The following is a 17,537-nucleotide window of genomic DNA, read 5'->3' as shown; positions in this document are numbered from 1 at the left end:
GAATTAATAGATATCGAATAGATGGTAAATTGTAGCATTTATCCAAATCTATAATAAAACTTGATGAAACTAAATTTTTATGATAAAATTGTTGCCACGAGTTTATAATTAAAAAAAGATATTTTCTTTTAGAGAAACTACAATTAAAATTTTCGAAATTCTCATCTCTATCGGTATGGTTAGATAAGAAATAATGTCTTTTTAAAAAGTAAACTTATCTTCCAAAAAAACAAACAAACTATAGAATGAATATTCATCCAGAAACATAGTGAAATCAACCTCTTATTTAGGCAAACTTTACATATTTATGAGCATTTCAAATGAATAAAATGCAAAAACCAGCAACTACTATAATCAATGTACCTTTCTATACAAATGCTTCACATTTTCACCAAAAAGTCACTAAACCAGCTAACGAGATATTTCTAAAAAAGAGCACCAGATTCTCTTGTGCTTTTATAGAATGAAATTGGGAAAAGAAGCAGCTCCATAAACGTCCCCAACAATAACAAATGACCATATTTACGTGGAGCTTCAATTCATATTTTAAATGCTAGGTCTCTCTCCCATTTTTTGGGATTATAAGGTATGGATTTGACGATTTGGGTACCTACAGGCGTTGGCAACTCATCTCTTGAAGGAATTTTCTTATGCCATACAATTTCATTCTCGCGTTCAAACTTCCTGAGCGTTTCGGTTACAATATCTATTTCTATTCCGAAAACGAGTTTCCATGAATTTTCTCTTGGCATTTCCTTTTTGACATCAGTTAATGCATATCTAAGAACTCCTATAGCAACTCCAGACTGGCCACCAGACATTAGTTCTTTTGCAAGATTTTTCCGACTCATCAACTCATGTAGAGCTCTGAAAGCTGATAGAAATTCCTGCGACGAAAAACAACAAAGATTATATCAGTCATATGGCTAAATAATAGATTATACACACCCTAAAACCATCATGAATATGCAAGAAGAGCATTCTTACTCACCAGAAAGTTTGAGGACATATCTTTGCTTTCTCCAGAACTTATGTGTAAATGATTAGCTGATTCATTGAGTAATTCAACAATACCATAATGTAGCTTTGCCAAAAGACTAGGAATAGTTCCCTTTTCTTCTGCCCGCATCGATGTGACAGCCTGTTGCATTTTTTATGACAGAAGATTAATATAGATAATCATCATTTAGACCGATATTAAAAAAAGAGGAACCTCCTGAATTCCACAATTTGATCAAAGACTAACCAGACTATTCAGTTTCACAAATTCCACTTTCATCTTAAAGGCCATTTCTTTTTATAGATGAAGATTCATGGAGGTTCGTGAGGGTGAACAAACTAACCTGAGCCTCAGCTAAACAAATAAGACTCATCGCAGCAGAAGTGGATGGAATAACTTCTGGTGGCCTTTCAGAAGGCAGGCAGTGTTGGATGGTTGGAAGAATCTCCTCAGCAAGATATTGATAAACCCCGGCAGCTTCTCTGAAAAAGGTCGCAGATTGCACTTGATCTGTACAAGTGAAGAGGAAGTGATCAAATAGGTATAAATTCGTGACTTCTACTAGAAACTAATTTATAATTAGTACCCACCTTCTGATATAACTTCTAATGCCCTCTGCCTGAGAAAAGCGCCATATAAAGAAAGCATCATCCCTACCTCAAACCTCAAGTTATCTATTTGGAAAAACTTTGGACCCCTAAGATGAAATAACAAAGATGAGCTCAGAGCACTCGACCATCGTATCTTTAAGTCTGAAGTCCACTGAACTATCCTGAGGTTATAATCGAGCATATCAACTTGGGAAATAAAATTTTCCAACAAGGGCAGATATTGCTGTAGTTTGTGAAGGACCTGGAATTTTTTGAAGCACAGAAAACAGGACACAATTGAATGAGAACACAACACTGATAACGATTAATACAAGGTTGTAGATCTAGATTATGAAGAAAGAGAAGACAAAACCGGCAGTTAAAAAAAATCTCTAACTTTGCTGCAACTTTGGGCTAGAGTGCACACGTGGGGGTGGGAAGTGAGAGGAGAGTTGAGTAGGAAAAACAACTTCCTTTCAAATGAAAAGGGACTAAGAGCAGGAGGGGTCGTAGATTTAAATTAACCATATATGTAAACGAGCTGAAATTGAAAGAATAAATCCAGCCACATTAACTCTCATCTACAGAAAGGCATTGCCGGTATAGCAGAAATTCATGTATTTGAATCACAAAGGAGCTCATGACAAGGATAGTGATGCTTCTCATGACAAGGATAGTGATGCTTATTACTTATTTCACTATGTTGGCATATTAGTACCTGTTGAGTGTGTGAAGACAACCCGCCAGACATTTCTCTTGCAATGGCATCTGTGATAGAGCTAGTTTCATTAATGGATTCCTCGATAACTCTACGCCTAGAAGTCATCTCCTTCAGTTGTTCAAGTGTACCAGAATCACGTGCAATGAATTTGTCCTCAAACACACACTGTACAAATTGACAATTAATCACCAGTCTTATTGATGTACTTATTCAAGGGAAAAAAATGTTTGGATTTTCCCCTAGACTCGAACGTCAACAGTTTTCCTTATTGAAATCATGATGAGATTTTAACACACGATCTTTAGATAGGTGTTGCTCAGAGACCATAAGACTTAGCCAACAACTTCAGCCAAAAACGATAACAAAGTAGTTTAATGATCAAACGTTGGGTTAAATAACATGACTTAGCCATTCTCGTTAAGGCAATGTCGAATTGGAAATCACTCCTCTACCTTGAAAAACTAATATTTAACCCAACGAACTAAAGTTCAATACAGGTCAACGGAACCCCATTAATGCCTTGTTTCATAACAATTTTGTTTCCTAATTTACTTACCATGATTTTCACTATTTTTTTGAAGAGACATTTGCATCCCTATTCAATATCAAAAAACAAAAACCAGTTCTTAAAAACTACTTTCTTTTAGTTTTCATAACTTGACTGGATCTTTTTTTTAAAAAAATATTGGTAGAAAGTAGACAACAAAACATAAAAATTTAGAGTTGAAAGTAGAGTTTAGAAGCTTAATTTTCAAAAAACAAAATGGTTAACCAAAGGTGCCTTGGTTATTAATAGATCTATCTAATGTTATTTGCTGAATGCATACAAATTCATTAATAATGATAACAAATACTACTCCGCTCTCTACCTACACTACTCTCTTTTTGGGCATTTCATTTCCTATTTTCTTTGCTCTAAGCCTCAGTTTACTCATAGTTGTAGAACTTATCCAGAACTTTCACTACGTAATTGCAGATACATCTTATCTTCTCTCATTTGTTTAACTTGCAAAACTTGATTACAACTATGGATTTGACTTTAAACCTTCGCCATATCACCATATCACCATTTCACACTCTTATGACAATTCAAAGAAAAACCCAGAAGAAAAAGAAACATACCATCTTGGTTTTAAGCTTGGATGGGTCTGAAAATTGCAGCAGCATCTTTGACTCCAAACTCAATCACCAGGTATCTGTCTCGAGTAGGGAAACAGCAAAAAGGGTGAAGATAGGTTTCTTCAGTGGACCCTTTCAACACAAATTTGCATTCATTTCGGCTCCAAGAAGGGAATTCATCAACTCAAACGAAGATCAACGAACCAATGACATGCCTAGCTAGCGCAATCCAAGTTGAAACAGCTCGATTGATACACCCGGTGAAGCTTGAGGGTAGTTTATTTGTAGTATCGGCTCATTATTATTATTGCCTTGTCGATATGTCGTTGTTTGTTAATGGTTGCCCTCTGGATTTTACTCCTCGTTTCCTTCGCTACCAAGATTTCGAGTTTAGAAGTCCAACGGTGAAGAGGACGATGAATTGATGATCAAAATTCAACAACACATCTTTGGTGGGTCAATGAGCTATTTATCTTCCTGGGCCATAACAAAGCCCATCCTTACTAATGCCCTTCATTCATATTCTAAATAATAAAAATACTTATATATAACTAACATTTTTAAAATATTACAAAATATAGGAAAATCGGTCTAAATCAATAAGTCTATAACCGATAAAGTATGTAGCAAATATTGGTCGATCAATGGTAAACCATAAGAGTCTATCAAACATAAAAGTTTATATTTACCATTTTTTTTGCTACATAATAATTATTCTAAAAATTACTATCCAATATAATTAACAAATATAATAATTATAAGAAAAATGGTAGAATATGTCCAACACGTTAGGTTTAGTTACAAATATAACAATTACGTCGAACATAGTAAAATAAACTATAATTTATAAATATAGTAAAATTTAGTTTTTTTTATTAACAAAATATAAATTTATACACCAATTAAATTATTTTAAACTTCTAATTTAATAATTATATTAATTTAAACTATTTATTTTATTGTAAGTGTGTTTTCATTATGTTTGGTTTGAAAAAATCGATTAAATCCCTAAACTTCCTAAATTTTCTGTAGTTAAACCTTTTGTAAAACTTAAATTTGAAGAATTTGATTTTTGTTTGATAATTAAAACATGGATGATTTTAAAAAACAATAAGAATTGAGAGTTTAGATATACAAGTCCCAAATAGGTGTTAGATTAACTGTTAATTCATATTTAAATTTTGTACAATAATTAGTTTATAGTTTTAAACTTGTAATTGATGGATATAAGAAAACCATAGGTTAAATATATGATAACTGTCTTCTATTGACTATATAACAAACTTTACTTTTATTATTGTCATTTAGGAAAACTACCATTCTAAATGTCATATTTTGTTGGGTTATTCTTTTAAGTTGATCCCATGTTATTTCTTAGAAGCGTTTGATATGTGTTTTGTGTCGGTACTTGCTACATATTTTCCTTCTAATACGTGCGTGTTTTTTTTCTTTTATTTGTACAACAAAAAGTCAACATTTATTATTTTGAAAAGGACCCATTATTAGTATATTAAACAAATAATTTCTTCCAACAAAAATATAAAATATACCATTATTTTAAAAAGGGTTACGTGCTAAACTATCGTACCAATAGTAAAAGTATATACTTTTAATCTATGATGGGAAACTATCTATGAAATAATTTCATAGAGTTATCTTCATACTCAATATTGTAGGATTAGACAAGTTGTTTTGTAAGATTAGTTGAGTTGTGGATAAGTTGGTTCAAACACTTATAGATATATACATATATATAAAAGACATATAGAAATTTTTCGTTTATATGATAGAAAACTATTATCGAATAAGGTCGATAGAAGTTTATTAATTACTTTTTTTGTCGTATCTCTAAATAGTTAGTCGTTTTTTCTTTTCATAAAACTTTTATCAACATAAAATATATGAGAGGGGACCTTTACAAAATATAAAGATAGTAAAATGATAAAAGCGAAAATCAAAAGTGGCTTTAGGGTTTTATTTAAAAATAGAAAAAATTGACGAACTATTCTCATTATATAAAATAAAACTAAGACAAAATTTACTACGATTAATTTTTCGAGTGTAGATATTTTATCTTATATTTTTTATGATTTTTTGTTATTTGAATATATATATATATATTATTTTAAATATAATAAAATATAAATTACGACAAAAAGTAATTTCAGCACTTATGCTATTTAAAATTAAAATAACTAATTTTTTTTTTCTTTTATATTTTTGTTTTTTTTCTAAAGGCGTTAACCGAAATTTACTACAACTCCTTGTGGGTTCCAATTATATATATAATATTAAGGAGGCAAAAGAAGTTGTAGCAGCGTTGGTAAGGAAAGCCACTTCAGGAATTTCGCATCATCTTTCCACTTTTTATGATTTCCCCACACTCTTTCATCTTCCCGGAATTGAAACCATAATCATAGCCTCATACACCTCAAACTCCCACATTCGATTGCTTTTCTTTTCTCTTAAGCCTTCAACACATAGCTACTGAGTCATTCCATGGCAGATAAGCAGTTGATAGTGGTCGTTGAAGGTACCGCAGCCATGGGTCCCTTCTGGCAAACCGTCGTTTCGGATTACATTGAAAAGATCGTTAGGTATTCCTATAGCCCATCACTTTTTATCATTTCCTTCCTCTTTGTTTTTCTAATTTCTTGTTCGAATGAGAAAAGTGTAGTAAATTTTCTTAACTGTATGTCTTTCTTATGTTATTGTTTGTTCTTAAAGATTTTCTGGAATGTCTACAGTGATTTTTCTGTTTCTTGATTCGTCAATAGGTTCTAATTGTGATAGTGAATGGGGCTATTATGTGAACGATCATAATCAGTGTGTTGATTTTTCCCCCCCAATTTGAAAATCGCACTTAAGAACCCGAAACCCTATCATACCCCAGGTTGTAGAACTCACAATTTGTTACCATATTATACGATCTGCGTACACATTGATTTTGGTGTCAGGAACAACGACTCCCCACATTTCTTGGGAATAGTGTGATAGGATCGCTTTAGGCATAAACTTTCGTGGTTTTGCTTTCGGTTTCATTTCAAAGGCCTCATAGCAACAAAGATAGTTATATTCACTTATATACCAACGTTCATCCAACGTTTCCAACATTTGGTTGGCAATTGTTTTCTCTTTCAATATTTCAGAATTTGTTTACGAGTGAGGAGTGAAGTTCCATTACTGACATCGAAAGTGTCTGGAGATACCACGTTGTTTTAGTTTATTAACTCTGTGATCTATTTTTTTTCATAATTGGGGATGCAATTTTTCTTCCATACTTTTAGTTCACAAGATTATCCCTTCCCCTTTCTATTGGCAGTCTCTCTGCCTCCCTTTAATCGAAACTGCATGTTATTTCTTACATTTTTGGATACAGCATAGTTCCAGGTTCCTTTTTAGCCCTTCTCACTTCCTCTCTAGTTGAGATATCACTTCTACCAATTAGTGTCACAGATTTGTCGATCCGGCATACTGAGAGTTGGTAAACGGCAACCTAGAGTCATATTCATAGTCAGGCACAAGAACTCCTCTTATTGCTTGTTTCCTCTCAATTAGCTGTTGGGTTGAAGATTGGAAGTTTTGGACATTAGTTCTTTCCAGCTAGGTCTTCTTTCAATCTGTGTTTTTCATAATGGGTTAGGCAATGTTCTGCAATGAGAGGAGGCTTATTTCTGTTCATTTTGGCTGATGCGACTTGATACAGTAGAGTAGGCTACTAAGAGGTGGATTCCAAATTGAGTAAAGTAGTGACAAGTTTAGCTCTCCACCACTCTTGTTTTGTATTTTTAGGAGGGTCCCTCACCACAGACAACGTAGCTGATATCAAATAAATGAAACAAAGAGAACACAAATTTGGTTTAGTAAAAGAATTCATGTATTTCAACTCTCAAAGGTCTGCAAGTCTTAAGAATCTAAATGAGATTTTCAGAAAAAACAATGCAAAATAGTACTTGAGTTACTTTAGCATTCTGTGAAATAAACTTGTGTAATTCATACAATGAAAGAAAGCACGTAGGATGTTGTAGAATACACCATCAGACACCTACCATCGATCTAAACGGTGCTGAAGGTTTTATCTTTACGGTGCCATTTGAAAACTATAAAAGCTTACATCTCATGTTAAGGATATGATAAAATCTTTCTATTTGTGCAGATCTTTCTGTGGAAATGAATTAACTGGGCAGGTATGCTTCTTTCTTTTTGAGAAGGCTAAATATTCTCTACCACTTCATGCATGGAATAATTATATTGTTGTAGGAATACTGGAAGTGATATATGGTCCTTCCATTTACATTGATACATGGTACCTCCATGTTGATACTGGATTTTTTTTTTGAAGACTTCAAAATTGAGGCCTTCATCATTTGTAGGGTTTATGGTAAAAGATGATTTTTCTATTGAGACATGTGATAATTTAATAATATTATATGCTTACTTGGTGTAAATGTAGGTAAAAGATTTTAGTTTTCTGTTGTTACAGCTCTTTAAAAATGCATTTTGATAATTGGGGTTTAAACATTTTTTTCTCCCTTTTCTTGTTTCCTTTTAGAGTGTTCTTGTTGATGTCTATTTCTCAAAAAAAAAAAAAAATAAATAAATAAAATAAAATAAATAAATAAGTGGTTGTTTCCTTTCCAAATCATGTCCTCAAGAACAGTGGTTTCTAGTTCTTCAGTAATATGAACTCTTACGAATCAATGATACATAATTTTTAGCAGTTTTGAAAACAAAATCAACAAATATTTTCGAAACAGCTTTCCACAAAAATCTAGCCATTTCAACTTTTTTAGAATTCTAGTTAATTCAATTTCAAAGGTCACAATTACAAATATAGCCTTGTGAACTTTTAGCTTACTAATTTAGCCATTTCAATTTTCAAGGCTACAAGTATTATTGACGTTTAAGTTTTCATTGATTAAAACTTAAAAGTATAAGTGAAATATTTATTTATTTATTCATTTATAAGAAACATTGAGACAGATTATATGATCACATCCATATAATATTTTTCTCATTCCAAATTTAATTAGAAATATGAAACCATTTCTAGTTATTAAAGTCACGTTATTTAATAATCACATCTTATGCTTGGTTCTGAGCAGAGTACAATCTTGTGAATTTTCTAGTATGTGAACTTGGTATTCACTTTCATTCAATCACACCATGTAATGATGTTCTCTACTTTTGGAATGCAGAAACCACCAACCTCTAATGTTGAGTTCTCTCTGGTCACGTTTCATACTCATGGATCATATTGTGGTTCGTAAGGAGCTTATTTTTCCTGATACATTATGTTTGTGCTCTTATGTTGAGTATTTATTTTCCAGCACCACAGCATTATGTTTGCTCTTATGCTCTTATGTTGTGTAGCTAAATGTGATAACGAAATGGTTACTGATAGATTTTGGGCATGATATTATCACGTTCAATGTTTTATATGGATAACTTTCTGGATTAAGTCCTCCACTTGTCTTTTGTGTGCCCCTTATACTTTCAAAATTCAAAGTTTTTCTAGACCTTTACATATAGCTTATGTATTAACTAAACTAGAGTTCAATTGGAGAATGTTTTGTTATCCTCGTCCAAACCTCTGACCCCGAGGAACAGAAGAAGTACTGGACATAGATGGTGCACACACACACAATGTTACAAGAATGAAACTAGTCACTTTCAGTAGACAAAGTGCGTGTGGAATGTTTGGTTAGTTTTGCTGGAAATTTAGCATGTGACGTGATGCTGAATATGTCCACCCTCTTTTATTTTAACTTTTCTTTTTTCAGGATGTCTAGTACAGCGGACTGGGTGGACAAGAGATGTTGACATTTTTATGCAATGGCTTTCAGCTATTCCCTTTTCTGGTGGTGGTTTCAGTGACGCTGCAATAGCTGAAGGGCTGGCTGAAGCACTAATGGTATGCATTTTCTTGCTCTCTGATCTTGTTAGTCTAACTATTTTATGGTGTTTTATCTCCTCATCATTTCTTACTATAGTGTATGACTATATGATTAATTTTCATCCGTGAACTTCTCATCTTTCTTTGTCTAAATATTTATATACTAAAGACTCGAATCCCTATCTTCTTTCTAAAATACTGATGGTGTTCTAGATGGTTTGACTTTTGCTCTCTTCCCTCACCATGTCATGAATTAACTCTTCAAATTGTAATCATGCAATGAGATATTTTTAAAGATACAGGAACAGTTGTGGAATTCTTTAAACCAAGCAAGTTCGGAAATATAAGCAAAGGCCAATTATCAGGAGCTTTAGATGTCCAAATTCCTGAGTTGTTGTTCAAGGAGTTTGATGACGTAACTATTTTAAGTAATTTTATGATCACGAGTCTTGTTTTTATCTTTGTTTGATTTGAATTAGTTGGTTTTCAGTTGAAGGTGTGTGCTATGAACTTTAATTAGCTTGGGATGGGTTAAACATTTTTGTGATCTCTGTGCATGGGTTTGGCTGTTTTTTATTATTTATTATATGTGTGTATGTGTGTGAGCACGTGTGTGTGCATTTATTGTTTGTTTATATTTTAATGGAATTGTTTCATTTGTTATGCAAAAAAGGCCATACTTGGAAATGGCATACAGGGCAATGCAAAACTACCTATGCAATTAAGTTTGGTTTGCTGTTCTAATATTCTTTTGCTATTTATCAGTTATAATTTTTTGTTCTCATGAAAGAAATAGAGCATGACTTTATATCCAATTGACTACAAATAGATCCCTTATGATTTCTCTTGCATGATAATTTCTATCTAGATGTTCCCAACTCAGCCAAATGGTGGCCAAAATCAACAAACTATGGATATGCAGAAGCACTGTATTCTTATTGCTGCAAGTAATCCTTATCCCCTGCCAACGCCAGTATATAGACCAGCAGTGCAAAATTTGGAACAACACGACAATGTTGAACCAGGGAGCTCTCAATCTTATGCTGAAACAGTTGCTAAATCATTTTCTCAGGTTCACATCACATGATTTGAATTTTTTCAAGCTAAAGAAAGTTATTTTTCTTTCCCGCAAGTGCTTCAGATAGTAAGGTAACTAAGTAACTAAACCATCTTTTCATGCAGTGCTTCATATCTCTGTCAGTTATTTGTCCGAAACAGCTTCCAAAGCTCAGAGCAATTTACACTGCTGTAAGTAGGAATGTCTACTCAAGCTTTCTTCCTCTCACATGTGTACATGAAACAGAGACTTTTCCCTTGTAAATTGCAACTTCTCTGAATCTATCATTTAGATACATATTTCTTGAATGCTCCAAATTTCTTCTAGTAATTTTTAAATGATGAAGTCTGGACCTCTGGCATGCTGTCATTGCTAGTTCAATTTCTAATCCCTCAAATATTCTGGGTTTTAATTGTTGAGGAGCACTTGAGTGAAATTTTCAGCAGGTTATAATGGGGGATTGTAATTGGAATTAATAACAGCATTGATGGTCTCATTTGTAAATATTTGTACTGACTGCTCCACTGTTTGATGAAGGGAAAACGCAACCCACGGGCAGCAGATCCACCTATCGATAATGTTAAAACCCCCTCATACCTTGTTTTGATCTCTGAAAATTTTGTGGAGGCTCGTGCAGCTTTAAGTCGTCCTGGAATTACTAGTTTACCTGCAAACCAGAGTCCTGTGAAAATGGACATATCTCCTGTTGTGCCTGTTACTGGACCACCTCCTACCACTACTCCATCAGGTCCCCACTCATTAGCTTATCTGTCTGATCCTGTACATTAGATGCATAAACTCTGAAGTATACTAATTTACATTTAGATCTGGTATTTGAGGCATAATTCGAACTAGGTGGATTTAGATTCTTATGACACAAAATTTATCACTAAATAAATTAATAGAGACTAATGCTTAAAGATATCAATTTTGAGGGGGGTGAAACATATCGTATTTCAGTTTGGTTTTATTGGTGTAAAATTGGACGCCTTTTTAAGAATTTTAGCTTATCGGTCTTAGTTGCCAATTGGCGCTTTTTTTGTAATCACCTTTAGGTGCTTGGGGTTTTCCCCTATTTCATGTTATCAATGAATATTTTTGCTGCTTCTTTGGTTCTTTTATTCTTCTTAATAGAAAGGATTGGAAAAGTTATCCATTCCAACTCTTGTTAAGTTGAGAGTTCTTTGGCTATATAAAAAAGTTCATGTGAATATTTGCAACAAGTGTTTGACACTTGCATTTCTCTTTCATCTATCCCAGTAAATGGACCTATCATTAACCGGCAGCCCGTTTCTGTTACTAATGGCCCTCCTGCTACTGTGAAAGTTGTAAGAGTCATTTCCTTTTATTCTTAATTTTTATTGAAGAAACTTGGCTTTTATGATATCCTTCCAACTTGAATCATGATCCACCATAATTCTGTTCAGGAACCAAATACTGTTACTTCTATGACAAATGGATCTGGATATCCACCACATATGCCATCGGTTGTTCGTGCAGCTTCACAGGGAGTCCCTAGCTTGCAGACTTCTTCACCACTTTCTTCTCAGGAGATGATCACAAATAATGAGAACACACAAGATCTTAAACCTCTAGTGAATGGTGTTCCACAGCCTGTACGGTCCTTGGGTCCTGCTAATGTTAGCATTCTGAATAATATTTCTCAAGCACGAGTGATGAGCACTGCAGCATTAAATGGAGGAACTTCCATAGGACTTCCATCTATGGGTCAAACCCCAATAGCCATGCATGTATCCAATATGATATCCAGTGGAATGGGATCATCTGTGCCTGCTGCACAAAATGTATTTTCATCTGGTCAATCGGGCATGACATCAATAAATGGGTCTTCAACACTCTCACAGGTTGCACCGAACTCAGGTATAAGTTCACTTACTTCAGGAAATAACAATATTTCTGGAAATCCAAATATTGCCACTTCACAAGCAGTAGGAAATCTCCAAGGTAGTGTTAGTGTGAGTCAATCAGTACCTGGGATTAGCCAAGGAAATCTTGCTGGGACACAAGTGGTACAAAGTGGAATTGGCGTGAGCCAAAATGTTATGAGCAACCTAACCCAACCTGGTGTTTCTTCTGGAAATGGTACGATGATTCCTACTCCAGGAATGCCTCAACAAGTTCAAAATGGGATGCATTCACTTGGCGTGAACAATGCAGCAGCTAACATGCCTTTACCACAGCATTCAGCAGGTGCTTTGCAACAAGCACAATCCAAATACGTGAAATTTTGGGAGGTATGTTGTGAATGTGCCTGTGTGTGTTTACGTGATAGCCATGATAATGTATCCACTAAAAAGTTGAACTATTCTGTCTTCTAACTTCTAAGCATATAAAAGATTTTTCTTCTCTTTCTAGTGTTTGATCGAGCTATTGTATCTCCCTCATATAAGAAATCAATGCGAAGAAGCATATTGTGGGTGCGTGTGTTTTGTTCTATTATGTTATAGGATAAAGAAGTGTGGTATTAAGAATTTAAGGTTAAATTGAGTTTACACTTGCCATTTTATCAAACATGTGAAATATAAATTTTGTTGGACAACATAAATTTTATTTTGTTGTGATCACTTGGTTTCCCCAATGTGCTTCTAGTTTCTTCATTACCCGTTAAATTCTTTTTGAAGGTATGTGTGATGTTTTGTGTTACTTGCTAGGAAAAAGGTCCGAGTAAAAATGTTGGTTACATAGAATTTTCGTTTATTCCTAATTTCCATACTAGATTGGATTACTTTACAGTTGTATGTTTTCTTCTGATGATGTTAACCATCATCTTCCTTGGTTCAATTTGTTTAAAAAGATTGATTACTTGGAATAATTGATAGCACTGTTCTTTCTAAGTAGAAATTAGAAGTTTAATTTTGTGGGATGAAAATTATCTTAAACATTGTTTGTGCATGGCAATGCAGGGAAATCTATCTGGTCAGAGACAAGGCCAGCCTGTTTTTATTACAAGAATGGAAGTATGTTTCTAATCATCCGCTAGTAATTCTAGTAAAAGTCGATTTTTTATTTTCTTAGTACCATATTACTACACTTTCTTTCAAATTTATCTCTGGTTGAAAAAAGCACGACGTTATATTATAATTACATCCTTCTTTGTCAGTCTGGTTATTTCAAAGGATTATACATTGAAAGGTTTTAAAGTGATTAGAAAATTATGTTTTCTCTTACCACGATGTCAAGTCATACATTTATGCTTAACTGATTTAGTTGTTTCTATCAGGGTTACAGGAGTGCTTCAGCTTCTGACAAGTAAGTGGACTATGGCTCTGAGTTTTATACTTAACCTTTCATATGTTTGGCACCTTTTAGTAATATATATGAGATTCTTATAAAAAGATTTATGATCCATTTATATTTAACTCATTAAGGCATTTTTTAGAAATTTATGAACCATTTCTGCATACTTCTCCCTCCCTCTTGGGATTTTGTTGACTTTATCTAACATTTACGTGTGTGTGTGTGTGATCAGTTCAAACTTTTTCGTTGAAGTGGAGTTATCCATCTATCTTCTATTTTTATAGGCTTGCTGCAAACTGGCCGCAGACAATGCAAATAGTTCGGCTTATCTCACAAGATCACATGAATAACAAGTAATTTTTTTCTTAGTGGGATTATAGTAATTTCTCATTTTTTTTCAGCTTAATTAAAAGTAGGTCAAGTTTTTTTGTATTTGAATGTAGGCAATATGTTGGAAAAGCTGACTTTCTTGTTTTCCGAGCTATGAATCAGCATGGATTTCTTGGTCAGCTTCAAGAAAAGAAACTTGTAAGTTGTCTACGTTTTTGGTTTCTTCTTCTTTTTCTTCTTTTTTTCTAAACAACTTTAATAAGTTTATGTGCTTTCTTTTAGAACGTTGGGATTCTTGTTTCCATCTCCAATATAGATACACATCATTGTTCAATTTGAGCAGGAACCTTTTTCTTCTCAAAATTGTCAGATCTACATCATACATCGAAATACAATTGTAATTTGGTTATTTTCTCTTTCTTTATATGTGAACGGTTAATTTATGTGGAAAGGGCTGAGTGGAGAGTTTCTTTGCTTTGTCTTGTTGGTTATATAAGGGGAACAATGGCAACGTGGTGTTGCGGGATCAAGAAGATGCTATGATTCCCTCCCCACCCCCACTATTTCTCTTTGCGGACACTGAAACAAAACAATAGTATCCAAAAACATAAAGGCGTCCTTTTTTGCCAAAACTCACAAATACAAATTGATTAAAAGTATTCCTACTGCACATGCAGAAATTAGAAATCTAAATTAATAAGTTGAGCTTTTTTTTGCTGCTTAATTAGTATTTTCTCTGAGTTGCCCCTCTTTTTAGTTAAAATGATGTTAGTAAGTGTAAGACTGGCCTAAACGAATATGGATGCTTTTGTTGAACACGTCCATAAAGGCAAGTAGTAAGTGAAAGTGAAACTCCCGGATTTATCTACCAACCAAAGCCGTCTATCTCAAAAATGTTTGAAGGCAGAATGAAGAGAGTCGTCAACTTAGATAGATCCATTCTAAAATCTCATCCAAAAGGTTTCTTGCAAATCTAAGGTACTACATACGGGAACTGGAGCTCCATGAGTTCAAAACGAATAGGTATTATGCATAACCAAAGCATTTGGGATTATGTAACCAAAGCAACGATATACATAGGAGCTTCACCAATCAAAAGATCGTATAAAAAATTGGAATCAAGCCATCTGAATTATTGATCTTCAGCCGTTTCTGATACGAGTGTTAACTGATACAAGTGCTACATTTAAGTTATGCCATTTAAGTATTAACGGCGAAGTATTTCCTTGAGCATTTTTTGCACATGTGTTGAATGTATACTACTAAGCATGATTTTATGGTCTTGTACTACATGCAAATCCTTGTGCTTGCAGGATTTTCTGTTCCTTTTAACTCTAGTAATCTGTATTTCATTTTGAATCCACATCCTAATTTATTTCTCGAGTGGTTACTTGTCTTATGTTGAGCTGCTTCTTGTTCTTTTCCAGTGTGCAGTCATCCAGTTACCATCTCAGACTTTACTGCTATCCGTTTCTGATAAAGCTTGCCGCTTGATAGGGATGCTTTTTCCTGGGGTAAGATATTTTTTAGCTACAAAGGATAGTTAGTATTAGTACTAGTATTCTTTCTTGTTTGCTTTAAATAAATGGTGAGAATTCGTTTCAAGGTAAGTACATTACCCACAAATCGCAGATGTCCGTTTTTTTCTTTTTTTGAAAGGGTAGTAACACCATTCTTTTTTGACATTCTCTATTTATATAAGCAAAAATTAAGGCATTCACAAACACAGTCAATTAAATCATTTGCATTTCTTTTTTCTTGCTTGAATATGTACGAGTGTGCCTGTTTGACTTGACCACCCAAGAAAATCAAGAATTGTAGACTTAACCTTTTGATTTGATTTCAATCGAGGTTGTCATCTTTTAGGGTTTCCAAATTCCTCAAATGCTATCCTATTATGGAATTATTGGTATTTGATAGTTTTGGGACTTTCTGAATCAATCAGGATATGGTTGTGTTTAAGCCTCAAATATCCAGTCAACAGCAACAGCAGCATCAAATGCAACAACAACAAATGCAACAACAACAAATGCAACAGCAACTTCAACAGCAACAGCAACATCAACTTTCTCAGTTGCAACAACATCAACTTCCTCAGATGCAGCAACAGCAGCAGCAGCAGCAGCAACAACAACAGCCACAACTTCCTCATATGCAACAACAGCAACAGCAGCAACAGCAGCAGCAGTCACAGCTTCCTCAAATACAACAGCAGCAGCAGCAGCAGCAGCAGCAAACACAATTATCACAGCTTCAAAGCCAGCAGCAACCACAACTGTCACAGCTTCAAAGCCAGCAGCAGATTCCACAAATGCAGCAACAACAGCAACAAATGGTCGCGGGTGGAATGAGTCAATCTTATGTCCAAGGAGGGCGATCTCAGTTAGTTTCACAGGGACAAGTCTCTTCCCAGGGTCAATCTAACATGTCTGCTGGAAACTTTATGGGTTGATTTGAACATTCTAATTTACCTCTTAAGTCTATTGGTTTTGTTGGGAATCTTGGTATTAATAAACAATTTTTTAATCGATTTAGTGTAATTATGTTGTTTTATAGTGAGTTTATGTATATATGACACAGTGGTTCCAGTAACACTTAACAGAAGTTGTTTGGCCAAAATAACTCTAACTTAATTAATATAGTTATATAGTGCTTGTATTATATACCTGAAAATTAGACGTTCAATTTCTTCTCACCCCACGTAAAGGGGTTAATTGACTCCTTGTTTTGGACAAACTTAAAACCATGTTTGGGCTACTCGTCTCAATGTCCGTAAAAAATTCTCGATATTAACAAACAGTATTCAAAACTAAAATGTTAGTATGATGCAGTGTTGATTAATTATTAGTTGCAAGTTAATAATTGATATTGAATGATAATTTTGGACATTGATGTCAGATCTTTATTGTCAGTGGTCAATTATAATTGCAACAACTCTTCTTGTTTTTAACTTTTTACCATTATAATTTCCTTTCTTTAGTTACAATGTGATGTTTTTTTGTTATTACATGCTCATAATCACACACAAGTTGCTGACAACATGAAAAAAAAAAATGGGTCTACTTTTTTGTGGTGAGAAGTCCCCAAGCAGTCATGTTTCTGCTTCAAGTCTTTTAGGAATACATTAAAATTGGAAATTTGATACCCCTAACCCCACTTAAACTTTAAAACGCAGCCACCATCCTCCAACTTTAATCATACTTTCTTTCACTAATGCCTTCCCACTTAAAAGAAAAAAATTACAATTATTGTCGAGAGGATTAACAATTCTCAACAACCATAAGCCATCCTTGTTTTTACATCATTCATACGTCATTCCACATCCAACGCGAAACTTTTCAAAGAGGAAAACATTTACACAATGTAACTACTTTGTAATCATCGTCGATAAATATGAATTTGAAATACCTTATTTAAATTTCTCTCTCATGCATCGATCGATAGAATTAGTACTTGTCCATAATTGAGAGAGAGAAGAAAGGGAGCTTTATAGTAGAATCTAACATGTGACACTTATTTCTTTCTTATTAAGTTGGGTGTTTCTAAGTGTTTGAGGGAGAAAAAAA

The 17,537-nt window shown here is 33.9% G+C and overlaps 2 protein-coding genes across 2 annotated transcripts; one reads left to right on the top strand and one right to left on the bottom strand.

Moving 5' to 3' along the window:
• Positions 1–266: 266 nt before the first annotated feature.
• On the bottom strand, positions 267–3,936 carry LOC103489257 (uncharacterized). The gene is made up of 6 exons (XM_008448340.3): positions 3,434–3,936; positions 2,309–2,476; positions 1,591–1,852; positions 1,344–1,510; positions 992–1,141; positions 267–887 (listed from the first exon to the last, which is right to left on the bottom strand). Exons 1-6 carry the CDS (start codon positions 3,476–3,478, stop codon positions 540–542), a joined length of 1,140 nt encoding a protein of 379 aa, XP_008446562.1. The 5' UTR covers positions 3,479–3,936; the 3' UTR covers positions 267–539.
• Positions 3,937–5,732: 1,796 nt separating this feature from the next.
• Positions 5,733–16,563, top strand: LOC103489258 (mediator of RNA polymerase II transcription subunit 25). Its single transcript, XM_008448341.3, has 15 exons — positions 5,733–6,027; positions 7,587–7,617; positions 8,629–8,692; positions 9,214–9,344; positions 10,195–10,398; positions 10,509–10,574; positions 10,921–11,131; positions 11,644–11,711; positions 11,811–12,638; positions 13,308–13,361; positions 13,625–13,653; positions 13,926–13,994; positions 14,085–14,169; positions 15,399–15,485; positions 15,917–16,563. The coding sequence occupies exons 1-15, from the start codon at positions 5,930–5,932 to the stop codon at positions 16,421–16,423; spliced, it is 2,532 nt and encodes an 843-aa protein (XP_008446563.1). The 5' UTR covers positions 5,733–5,929; the 3' UTR covers positions 16,424–16,563.
• Positions 16,564–17,537: the final 974 nt, after the last annotated feature.

This window comes from Cucumis melo, chromosome 10, assembly GCF_025177605.1.
Source record: "Cucumis melo cultivar AY chromosome 10, USDA_Cmelo_AY_1.0, whole genome shotgun sequence".
In the NCBI taxonomy this organism is placed as follows: Eukaryota; Viridiplantae; Streptophyta; class Magnoliopsida; order Cucurbitales; family Cucurbitaceae; genus Cucumis; species Cucumis melo.
Note: the sequence above shows the minus strand (reverse complement) of the source record. Positions and strands in the feature narration are given on the sequence as shown.

Excerpts from the sequence above, each read along its gene's own strand:
- LOC103489257 (XM_008448340.3), bottom strand. The coding sequence starts at position 3,478 with ATGCTGCTGCAATTTTCAGACCCATCCAAGCTTAAAACCAAGATG. Across the intron at positions 2,477-3,433 it reads CCAAGCTTAAAACCAAGATG|TGTGTGTTTGAGGACAAATT; the intron begins GTATGTTTCTTT and ends CAATTTGTACAG. Across the intron at positions 888-991 it reads ATATGTCCTCAAACTTTCTG|GAATTTCTATCAGCTTTCAG; the intron begins GTGAGTAAGAAT and ends TTTTCGTCGCAG.
- LOC103489258 (XM_008448341.3), top strand. The coding sequence starts at position 5,930 with ATGGCAGATAAGCAGTTGATAGTGGTCGTTGAAGGTACCGCAGCCATG. Across the intron at positions 11,132-11,643 it reads TCCTACCACTACTCCATCAG|TAAATGGACCTATCATTAAC; the intron begins GTCCCCACTCAT and ends CATCTATCCCAG. Across the intron at positions 13,995-14,084 it reads CAAGATCACATGAATAACAA|GCAATATGTTGGAAAAGCTG; the intron begins GTAATTTTTTTC and ends ATTTGAATGTAG.